This window comes from Salvelinus namaycush, chromosome 19 (genome assembly GCF_016432855.1).
Source record: "Salvelinus namaycush isolate Seneca chromosome 19, SaNama_1.0, whole genome shotgun sequence".
Lineage (NCBI taxonomy): Eukaryota > Metazoa > Chordata > Actinopteri > Salmoniformes > Salmonidae > Salvelinus > Salvelinus namaycush.
Genome location: NC_052325.1, coordinates 35,291,710 through 35,304,167, shown reverse-complemented (window position 1 = coordinate 35,304,167; position 12,458 = coordinate 35,291,710). Strand labels below are relative to the sequence as shown.

Genomic DNA, 12,458 nt, shown 5'->3' with positions numbered 1-12,458 from the left:
GAGTAATTCTCTTTATTTAATCAATTTTAGAATAAGACTAACGTAACAAAATGTGAAATAAGTCAAGGGGTCTGAATACTTTCCGAACTGTACATCCACAAAATTAAATTTATAGAATTTACATTATGGAATGGAGAGAGATGCCCATGCTGACTTCAGAGGTCCTGCTGTGTTTGAAACCTTTCTTTTGTTCTTGTGCCCTGTAGGAGAACACTTCTGAGGGGTTATTCCAGCAGGTTCTTGGCCATGTCTCCCAGGCCTAGTGTTGAGCTCACAGGGTTCTTCTGGCCAGAGGTGAGCTGCAGTTCTGTGTGTTGGTCATCATTGCTGTGAGATCTACCGATCTGTTGACTCCTGACCCCGCAGTGCCCGTTATCACCCAATCATCATGGCCCCTGTGCCACCTGGCATCCGCTTCCTGGCCTCCTTCAACAGAGACCAGTGGTGAGTTCTGTATGTCTGTCTGTCAGAGCAATACGTTCTGTTGGTTTGTCAGTACAGGTCTGGCTTACACGTGAACTTAGTTGTAAATTGTTGATGACTTATGATGAAGAGACCTCAGGGCTCAAGCCATACTGTTCATGTGTGTGCCTGTGCAGGAGTGTACATGTGAGTGTGTCTGTGCTTGTAGCTGTTTTCTATTTATTCCTAATTATGTGTGTTCTGCAAGAGAGTGAATTAGCCGGGACACAGAGAAAGAGAGCGCGAACACTGTGCAAATAACAGAACTGTCCTCTAAGTTCCCATACATCATGTAGAGTAGGGCATACGTACCATCTACTTACAGGCAGCTTAATGATCACGTATCCCAGTCATTATTAGGGCCAGGAGTTGTTCCAGCTCAGGAAAAAATAAGATCAGGAGTTATCAAGAGAAAGAGTGGGGAACCATGTTCTGAACCTGACTTTGAAGTATTTCTTAGAGCTTTATCACATTTAATTGCGTTCAGACTGACTTGTAATACAGTGCGAGTGAGTGGCATGCTGAAATCAAGGTTGTAAACCTTTGTACCTGTGTGACTGTAGCCAGTCCAGTCTCCCTCTACGCAGTCTCCTATATTGTATTTTTTATTTCACCTTTATTTAACCAGGCAAGTCAGTTAAGAACAAATTCTTATTTACAATGACAGCCTACCAGGAAACAGTGGGTTAACTGCCTTGTTCAGCGGTAGAACAACAGATTTTTACCTTGTCAGCTCGGGGATTCGATCCAGCAACCTTTCGGTTACTGGCCCAATGCTCTAACCACTAGGCTACCTGCCGCCCCGTATGTCTGGTCCTATCAGAGAGTTGGCGTCAACGAACATGACTGACGTTTTACATTCTCCCAACCAATTGTGCAATTTTGTTATTTTTTTTGCGTTTTGTGTAACTTGTTTTTTAATGTATTGTGTACATAATGTTGGTGCTACCGTCTCTTATGACCGAAAACAACTTCTGAACATCAGAAAAGCAATTACTCACTGCGGACTGGAAGAAACTTTTTCCTTTAAAGAGTCCGACGAGAAGGATATCCTGCTTTCACTGAAACAGACCCAGATCCAGGCCTTTTGCGCGAAAAGACGCCAAAAAAGGGGACGCGGATCGGGGGTCCTTCTGAGAAGCCGGAGGCGAGCGAGTAAACTCCCAATGCCTTCCATTCTTCTTGTTAACGTGCACTCGTTAGAAAATAAAATTGATGACCTACTATTAAGATTATCCTACCAGCAGGATATTAAAAACTGTAACATCTTATGTTTCACCGAGACGTGGCTGAATGAAGAAACGGACAATATAGAGCTGGCAGGATTTTCCATGCACCGGCAGAACAGAGACGCTACCTCTGGTAAGACGAGGGGTGGGGGTGTGTGTCTTTTTGTCAATAACAGCTTGTGCGCGATGTCTAATATTAAAGATGTCTCGAGATATTGCTCGCCTGAGGTAGAGTACCTTATGATAAGCTGTCGACCACACTATCTACCAAGAGAGTACTCATCTGTATTTGTAGCCGTCTATTTACCACCACAAAGCGAAGCTGGCACTAAGACTGCTCTCAACCAACTCTATAAGGCCATAAGTAAAGAAGAAAATGCTCATCCAGAAGCGGCACTTCTAGTGGCCGGGGACTTTAATGCAGGAAACTTAAATCAGTTTTACCATATTTTTACCACCATGTCACATGTGCAACCAGGGGGGGGGGGGGGGATCCAAGACCACATTTACTCCACACACTTTGTCGCACTGCTTTGCTTTATCTTGGACAGGTCACAGTTGTAAATTAGAACTCGTTCTCAACTGGCCTACCTGGTTAAATAAATAAATAAAAAAACACAGAGATGCATACAACGCTCTCCCCCACCCTCCATTTGGTAAATCTGACCACAATTCTATCCTCCTGATTCCTGCTTACAAGCAAAAACTAAAGCAGGAAGTACCAGTGACTCGCTCAATACGGAACTGTTCAGATGACGCGGAAGCTACACTACAGGACAGTTTTGCTAGCACAGACTGGAATATGTTCCGGGATTCATCCAATGGCATTGAGGAATACACCACCTCCGTCATCGGCTTCACCAATAAGTGCATCGATGACGTGGTCCCCACAGTGCAGCGCCTTGCAAAAGTATTCATCCACCTTGGCGTTTTTCCTATTTTGTTGCTTTACAACCTGTAATTTAAATGGATTTTTGTTTGGATTTCATGTAATGAACGTACACAAAATAGTCCAAATTGGTGAAATGGAAAAAATAACTTTCACATAAATTTTAATCGTAAAATTGGTGCATGCATGCATGTGCATTCCTTTGCAAGGAAGCCCCTAAATAAGATCTGGTGCAACCAATTACTTTTAGAAGTTACATAATTAGTTAGTCCACCTGTGCAATCTAAGTGTCACATGATTTGTCACATGATCTCAGTGTATATATACACCTGTTCTGAAAGGCCCATGGAGTCTGCAACACCACTAAGCAAGGGGCACCACGAAGACCAAGGACCTATCCAAACAGGTCAGTGAGAAAGTTGTAGAGAAGTACAGATCAGGGTTGGGTTTAAAAACATATCTGAAACTTTGAACATCCCACGGGGCACCATTAAATCCATTATTACATTTTTTAAAGAATATGGCACCACAACACACCTGCCAAGAGAGGGCCGCCCACCAAAACTCACAGACCAGGCAAGGAGGGCATTAATCAGAGGCAACAAAGAGACCAAAGATAACCCTTTAAGAGCTGCAAAGCTCCACAGCGGAGATTGGAGTATCTGTCCATAGGACCACTTTATGCCGTATACTCCACAGAGCTGGGCTTTACGGAAGAGTGGCCAGAAAAAAGCCATTGCTTAAAGAATAAAAAAATAGGCATGTGGGAGACTCCCCAAACATATGGAAGAAGGTATTCTGGTCAGATGAGACTAAAATGTAGCTTTTTGACCATCAAGGAAAGCGCTATGTCTGGCGCAAACCCAACCCCTCATCACCCCGAGAACACCATCCCCATAGTGAAGCATGGTGGTGGCAGCATCATGCTGTGGGGATGTTTTTCATTGCCAGGGACTGGGAAACTGGTCAGAATTGAAGAAATGATGGATGGCGCTAAATACAGGGTAATTCTTGAGGGAAACCTGTTTGTCTTCCCCCCGCTGCTACTCGCTGTTTGTTTGTTACCTATGCATAGTCACTTCGCCCCCACCTACATGTACAGATTACCTCAACTAGCCTGTACCCCTGCACACTGACTTGGTATTGTTATTCTTATTGTGTTACTTTTTATTATGGCTTTTTATTTTAGTCTACTGGTAAATATTTTCTTCTTCTTGAACTGCACTGTTGGTTAAGGGCTTGTAAGTAAGCATTTCCCGGTAAAGTCTACACTTGTTGAACTCGGCACGTGGCAAATTAAAGTTTGATTTGAGGTGGGACAGTGGTGGTGTTCTGTGGTGTCACAGAGCCACTGACATGTTTTTCACTAAATTACTGCCAACAAGGAAGACACATTGCCAGTGTCCTAACTGTCCCCTTCCTGTCTTATGAACACAACCCCCTCCCCACTAGACACATGGAGAGAGAGATACAAACACGCACACATGCTGCCCAGCTGGTGAATGTGCAAAGGCAATCAGGGATTCTTCACTCTGGCTACTTTCCACTCCTTAGCAATTGGTCTCTAGGAATGGTTTATGGTGGTGTTAAGACTGCCATAAGTGGCTGTATTTGGCTTGTCCAGGGGCAGACCCACGTCGAGGTGGCTGCATTTGGCTAGGTCAGGGTCGTTCAGGGGCAGACCCACGTCATGGTGGCTGTGTTTGGCTAGGTAAGGAGCAGACTGACGTCGAGGTGGCTGCGTTTGGCTAGGTCAGGGGGTAGACGTGTCCGTATATGTCAAACTCAATTTGTTTGCCAATTGCACAAGTCCACAAGGAAATGACTGAGTGGGAAAGTTAAAGGAACGGCACATCCTGGCCTTTGTTATACTTACCAGTTCTCACTGTGTACTTTGAATTAGTCAGAAGTTTACATACACCTTAGCCAAATACATTTAATCTCAGTTTTTCACAATTCCTGACATTTAATCCTAGTAAAAATGCCCTGTCTTAGGTCAGTTAGGATCACCACTTAATTTTATGAATGTGAAATGTCAAAATAATAGTATAGAATTATTTCTTTAAGCTTTTATTCATCACATTCCCAGTGGGTCAGAAGTTTACATACACTCAATTAGTATTTGGTAGCATTGCCTTTAAATTGTTGAACTTGGGTCAAATGTTTCGGGTAGCCTTCCACTATCTTCCCACAATAAGTTGGGTGAATTTTGGCCCATTCCTCCTGACTGAGCTGGTGTAACTGAGTCAGGTTTGTAGGCCTCCTTGCTCGCACATGCTTTTTCAGTTCTGCCCACAAATTGTCTATGGGATTGAGGTCAGGGCTTTGTGATGGCCACTCCAATACCTTGACTTTGTTGTCCTTAAGCCATTTTGCCACAACTTTGGAAGTATTCATTGTCCATTTGGAAGACCCATTTGCGACCAAGCTTTAACTTCCTGACTGATGTCTCGAGATGTTGCTTCAATATATCGACAATTTTCCGTCCTCATGAGGCCATCTATTTTATGATTTACACCAGTCCCTCCTGCAGCAAAGCACCCCCACAACATGATGCTGCCACCCCTGTGCTCCACGGTTGGGATAATGCTCTTCAGCTTGCAAGCCTCCCCCTTTTTCCTCCAAACATAACGATGGTCATTATGGCCAAACAGACCAGAGGACATCAGACCAGAGGACATTTATCCAGAAAGTATGATCTTTGTCCCCATGTGCAGCTGCAAATCGTAGTCTGGCTTTTTTATGGCGGTTTTGGAGCAGTGGCTTCTTCCTTGCTGAGCGGCCTTTCAGGTTCAGGACTCGTTTTACTGTGGGTATAGATACTTTTGTACCTGTTTCCTCCAGCATCTTCACACGGTCCTTTGCTGCTGTTCTGGGATTGATTTTCACTTTTCGCACCAAAGTACGTTCATCTCTAGGAGACAGAACACGTCTTCTTCCTGAGCAGTATGACGGCTGCGTGGTCCCATGGTGTTTATACTTGCGTACTATTAATTGTACAGATGAACGTGGTACCTTCAGGCATTTGGAAATTGCTCCCAAGGGTGAACCAGACTTGTGGAGGTCTACAATTATTTTTCTGAGGTCTTGCCTGATTTCTTTTGATTTTTCCCATGATGTCAAGCAAAGAGGCACTGAGTTTGAAGGTAGGCCTTGAAATACATCCACAGGTACACCTCCAATTGACTCAAATTATGTCAATTAGCTGATCAGAAGCTTCTAAAGCCATGACATCATTTTCTGGAATTTTCCAAGCTGTTTAAAAGCACAGTCAATTTAGTGAATGTAAACTTCTGACACACTGGAATTGTGATACAGTGAAATAATCTGTAAACAATTTTTGGAAAAATTACTTGTGCCATGCGTAAAGTAGATGTCCTAACCGACTTGCCAAAACTATAGTTTGTTGTGGTTGAAAAACGAGTTTTAATTTCTCCAACCTTTCTCCAACCTAATTTCTCCAACCTAAGTTTATGTAAACTTCCAACTTCAGCTGTATTTTGCAAATTACTTTGATTGTGTAGATGTAGCTAGCTACAGTTTGTCGGTGAAATATTTGATCTCCATTCAGCTCATTTACGCCACTTTAAACGAAGTCAGTCAGTCCAGCCAAGAGGTCCAGTTGTCCTCCACCCTCTCAGAATACAAGTTAACATAAACGGCCCTTTTTCAGGACCCTGTCTTTTAAAAACAATTCGTAAAAATCTTCATTGTAAAGGGTTTAAACACCGTTTCCCATGCTTGTTCAATGAACCATAAACTATTAATGAACATGCATCTGTGGAACAGTCGTTAAGACACTAACAGCTTACAGACGGTAGGCAATTAAGGTCACAGTTATGAAGACTTAGGACACTAAAGAGGCCTTTCTACGGACTCTGAAAAACATCAAAAGAAAGATGCCCAGGGTCCCTGCTCATCCGCGTGAACGTGCCTTAGGCATGCTGCAAGGAGGCATGAGGACTGCAGATGTGGCCAGGGCAATAAATTGCAATGTCTGTACTGTGAGATGCCTAAGACAGCGCTACAGGGAGAGGACGGACAGCTGATCGTCCTCGTAGTGACAGACAGGTGTAACAACACCTGCACAGGATCGGTACATCCGAACATCACACCTGCGGGACAGGTACAGGATGGCAACAACTGCCCAAGTTATACCAGTAACGCACAATCCCTCCATCAGTGCTCAGACTGTCCGCGAAAGGCTGAGAAAAGGCTGGACTGAGGGCTTGTAGGCCTGTTGTAAGGCAGGTCCTCACCAGACATCACCGGTAACAACGTCGCCTATGGGCACAAACCCACCGTCGCTGGACCAGACAGGACTGGCAAAAAGTGCTCCTCACAGATGAGTCACGGTTTTGTCTCACCAGGGGTAATAGTCGGATTCGCGTTTATCGTCGAAGGATTGAGCGTTACACCGACGCCTGTACTCTGGAGCGTGATCGAGATGGAGGGTCCGTCATGGTTTGGGGCGGTGTGTCACAGCATCATCGGACTGAGCTTGTTGTCATTGCAGGCAATCTCAACGCTGTGCATTACAGGGAAGACATCCTCCTTCATGTGGTACCCTTCCTGCAGGCTCATCCTGACATGACCCTCCAGCATAACAATGCCATACTGCTCGTTCTGTGCGTGCTTTCCTGCAAGACAGGAATGTCAGTGTTCTGCCATGGCCAGCGACGAGCCCGGATCTCAATCCCATTGAGCACGTCTGGGACCTGTTGCATCGGAGGGTGAGTGCTAGGGCCATTTCCCCCAGAAATGTCCGGGAACTTGCAAGTGTCTTTGTGGAAGAGTGGGGTAACATCGCATAGCAAGAACTGGCAAATCTGGTGCAGTCCATGAGGAGGAGATGCACTGCGGTACTTAACCTCTCTGATACAAGTGGGACGCTAGCGTCCCACCTCGACAACAGCCAGTGAAATTGCAGGGCGCCAAATTCAAAACAACAGAAATCCCATAATTAAAATTCCTCAAACATACATGTATTATCCACCATTTTAAAGATAAACTTATTGTAAATCCAACCACAGTGTCCGATTTCAAAAAGGCTTTACTGCGAAAGCACACCATGCAATTATGTTAGGTCAGCACCGTTATGGTCAGAAATGCATTGTCTCAAACAAACATCTGGTGAAAGTGCAGAGAGCCACATCATATTACATAAATACTCATCATAAACATTGATAAACAATACAAGTGTTAAACATACGAATAAAGAAACTTCTCCTTAATGCAACCGCTGTGTCAGATTTCAATAAGGCTTTACAGAGAATGCACACTTTGCGATTATGTTTGGTCAGCACCTAGCCACAGAAACCCATACAGCCATTTTCCAGCCAAGGAGAGTGTCACAAAAGTCAGAAATAGCATTAAAATGAATCACTTACCTTTGATCTTCATCTGGTGGCACTCCCAGGTCTCCATGTCAGACAATAAATGTTTGTTTTGTTCGATAATGTCCCTCTTTATGACCAAAAACCTCCTTTTTGTTCGCGTTTTGTCCATTAATCCGAATGCTTATGGCACTAAGTCCAGACGAAAAGTCAAAAAAGTACACTAAAAGTTAATAGAAACATGCCAAACGATGTTTGAAATCAATCCTCCGGTTGTTTTTGTCATAAATAATCAATAATATTTCAACTGGACAAAAGCTTCGTCAATAGGAAATGAGAAACAAGAAAGGTGCGTTCCCGATCAGGCGCATGGCCGATGAATGGAAATTTCCACTAGCCACTGATTGAAAGTGCTGTATCTCCCTAATTTTTTAGAGTAAAAAGCCTGAAACAATGCCTAAAGACTGGCCACATGTAGAGGAAGCCACAGAGCTCGTGAACTGGGTCCTAAGTCTTTGTATGGTGGATAGGGTTTCAATGGAAAAACAGCCTTTCAAAATAATAGTACTTCCTGGTTGGATTTTCCTCGTGTTTTCACCTGCTATATCAGTTCTGTTATACTCAGACATTATTTTAACAGTTTTGGAAACTTTAGAGTGTTTTCTATCCAAATCTACTAATTATATGCATATCCTATCTTCTGGGCCTGAGTAGCAGGCAGTTTAATTTGGGCACGCTTTTCATCCAAAATTCCGAATGTTGCCCCCTACCCTAGTGAAGTTAATGCAGCTGGTGGCCACAGCAGATACCAACTGTTACTTTTGATTTTGACCCCCCCCCCCCCCCCCCCCCTTTGTTCAGGGACACATTATTCCATTTCTGTTAGTCACATGTTAAGTTTGCAGAAAATAAACGCAGTTGACAGTGAGAGGACGTTTCTTTTTTTGCTGAGTTTATATTGAAAATACTGTGATTTTTAAGAATAATAGTTTTCAGAGAATAATTTATTGAAAAAGTAGGTTCATTGTCATTTCTACACACTTAACAGTGAGAGGACGTTTCTTTTTTTTGATTAGTTTATCTAAGGACAGATCTAGGATCAGATTACCCAAACCTCACACTGAACGTTTCATTCTCACAATGGTATCTCACTCTCAGTGGTCAGGGATGAATGCTACCCACTGACTACCTCCTCCTATCCAGCCCTTCTCACTGCTGCCCCCTTGTGTTGTCCCCCTCCAGGTACCGAGCCTTCACATTTAGCCTCACCTTCCTGCTGTACACCAGCTTCCACCTGTCCAGAAAACCCATCAGCATCGTCAAGGTAATATATATATATATAAGGTAAAGGTAAACAATATTGGATAACATTGGTTATATAAATGGTTAATCCCTGGCTCTGCTTTGGAAGGGACACTGTCATTCTGATATATAGTCACAGACAGGGGCACAACTTAGGGGGGGACAATTTATTTTGGTTCCAGTCGGATAAACACTCCAAACAGCATACCCGACAGCTCGGAAGCGTCCCATGGTTCTAAAGCACACCGTTGCCTCGTTTTGTATCATATTCCAATGATACAACTGGGGGGGGACGAAAATGCTATTTCAGAATGTGGGGGGGCAGTGAAAGTTGCGCTCCTGGTCACAGATATAGTAGCAGGATGAATCACATTGAGGCTGATCAGGTTACAATAACACCTGTGCTGATAACATGTATATTTAATGTGTGGATAGGAGTGTAGTGAGTAAATCTGTTATTATGTGCTATTATGTGTTATTATGTGCTATGCCAGTGTATATATGTATATATATATATATATACATACACACTGATGTACCCTATAGGGAATTTACTGGACTATACTGGCATAGCACATAATAACAGATTTACTCACTACACTCCTATCCACACATTAAATATACATGTTATCAGCACAGGTGTTATTGTAACCTGATCAGCCTCAATGTGATTCATCCTGCTACTATATCTGTGACCAGGAGCGCAACTTTCACTGCCCCCCCACATTCTGAAATAGCATTTTCGTCCCCCCCCCAGTTGTATCATTGGAATATGATACAAAACGAGGCAACGGTGTGCTTTAGAACCATGGGACGCTTCCGAGCTGTCGGGTATGCTGTTTGGAGTGTTTATCCAACTGGAACCAAAATAAATTGTCCCCCCCTAAGTTGTGCCCCTGTCTGTGACTATATATCAGAATGACAGTGTCCCTTCCAAAGCAGAGCCAGGGATTAACCATTTATATAACCAATGTTATCCAATATTGTTTACCTTGGAACCATTGCATGGCTGGAAGCAGCTTGATATTTAGTATTAAATGTATGAGATTAATGTTTGACCAGCTATATATGTTGGGTTTACTATAGTTTGTGCTCTTTTTCATTGCGTGCACACACATGTGAATGTTTGCTCACTATGATTATTTGTTCCACAGAGTGAGCTACATAAGAACTGCTCAGCTCTCAATGAGCTCTCCACAGCCAGTAGTAGCCAGCTGCCAAACCTCCACACAGCTGCAGAGTGCAGCTGGAAACCCTTTGGTGAGACCCCACTCAACCCTTGTTCTCCCCCTCTTTCAGTCTCTCAATCCCTCTTTCTCCCACATTCTCTACTAAATGTTATGCATCCTCTATCCCTACACTTATCACTAATCACACATTTGTTACTATTCATTCACACATTGTTTTCGATCCCCATAACCAAACCCAGGAGCCTGTATTCAGATGAGTGGTCCTTGGTTGAATTGATGTCATTCTCATGTAAAACTACCTCCATACCTAGATAAAAGCAACTATAAGCAGCTGCTGGGAGCCATGGACTACTCCTTCCTCTGTGCCTATGCCGTGGGCATGTTCCTCAGGTAAGGCTAAAACTAGGCTGTCCACTTGACCTGATCAGGAAAACCTCTGGGCTCTAGTTATCACATAAAGCTCTTCCCCATCTCTCGTCCTTCAGTCACAGTCCGACTGCAGAGTCTAGGGCTGTTGCGGTGACCGTATTACCGCCACACCGGCGGTCACGAGTCATGAAGGCAGTCAAATTCCACATGACCGTTTAGTCACAGTGATTAGACTTCTCCAAGATCTGATGCTGCTGATGGTCATTAGTAACCTACCAACTTGCTAACTGTCTGGTACTCAGCGCTCTATTGTCACTCTGACATCAATGCAAATGTCATCAAAAATCCAATCAAACACTTCATGAGCTCATGTTTGCCAACATTTTTCTATAGGCTATGAAATGGCGTGAGAAAACCGAGTGATGGCCACTATTTTAAAAGCGGATCCTTCAGATTTCTATAGGCCTACTATATATATTTATTTATTTATTTCTCAACTTTCCTAATATTAAGCACATTGCTTATTTTACAACCGGAGTATAGGCTACCTGGCTGACATGAAAATGAACCACGGGAAAAGCGTCCTCCTTTCGATATTTAAGTACATAGATGACATGTATTTTTTTTCTCCTGCCACTGTTTCCAGACGGGTGCATGATAATGGTCCATTCTAAATCAAAACATATTTCACACCATATATTATTTAGTATTTGTAAAGACAAGATTATATCAAGAATAGTCTGATGGGTGACAATATTAGCGTGAATGATGCCCAGCGTAAGGCAATGCCTTTTTTTTGTTTCGGCTTTTATTCGAATCACGGTCTCACACCTTATGTAGCCTAGCCCACAGGCCTATATTTTTTTGATAAGGTTTGTATCACAACTAACGTGGCCAAATAACTTCTTAAAATGAAGAACATTAATTTGCTTTACAAGGGTTGTAAGAGCCTAACTGGCATACATAAGCAGCGTGTGAGTTTCAAGTTTGGGGAAGATAATTTTCACCATAAAAATGCACCTTTAGAATAAAAGCATTACATGCATAGTAGCATTTTGCGGTCACTTTTGATAATGGTGTTTTCCCGCTAATGGAGCATTCACGCTTATAGCCTACTACCATGTGTGCATTGCTGCACTTATTATGTGAAGAAATAGCCTAATAGTTTATCAACATTTTAAGCTAAGCGTTCTGATCTGTTGCGTCAGCCACATTGCGTACATTTTTTTTTACTCGTGGTTGTATTAATTTGGTATCTATCGCATCCCGCAGCTGTCCCCGACTATGTTTGGAATATTTGTTTCTCGCATAGAATAGGTCAACTTTTGTACTATGGGGATAGTAGATTGACTTAGGCTAGTGCTTTTGCTGTTCGTTAGGCCTACTCATCTTGATGACTGACAAAGTAAATGTGGACAGTTCTTCCAATATCGTCAATATGCACCTCGGAATTGGATAAGGACTTGCGCAGTTGCGTCCCCGATGTGTCTGTCTTCACTTGTAACCTGAGAAAGACCTGATCACGTGATGGAGAGCCATGTGAGTGAGAGGTGCTTTGGAGGACTCGGGGAGAAGGGCACAACTCAGCACTCTGGGCCACAGACACAACGGCCACTGGCCGCAAAAGACATGGCTTTTTTTTTAGGGTGCATTACGGCCACACAAAGGGGATGCAGTCGGG

The 12,458-nt window shown here is 43.3% G+C and overlaps 1 protein-coding gene across 4 annotated transcripts in view; it reads left to right on the top strand.

Moving 5' to 3' along the window:
* The first annotated feature begins 211 nt into the window (after window positions 1-211).
* LOC120064365 (glucose-6-phosphate exchanger SLC37A1-like) overlaps window positions 212-12,458 on the top strand; it is a 48,295-nt gene continuing 36,048 nt past the window's right edge. For all 4 annotated transcript variants that reach the window (XR_005478589.1, XR_005478590.1, XM_039014896.1 and 1 more), the window contains exons 1-4: window positions 212-444; window positions 9,159-9,240; window positions 10,373-10,478; window positions 10,720-10,798. Coding sequence is in view for 2 of the 4 variants with exons in the window: in XM_039014896.1 (XP_038870824.1) it covers window positions 389-444; window positions 9,159-9,240; window positions 10,373-10,478; window positions 10,720-10,798 (323 nt within the window). In the remaining 2 variants the exon portion in view is untranslated. The remainder of the gene's footprint in view (window positions 445-9,158; window positions 9,241-10,372; window positions 10,479-10,719; window positions 10,799-12,458) is intronic.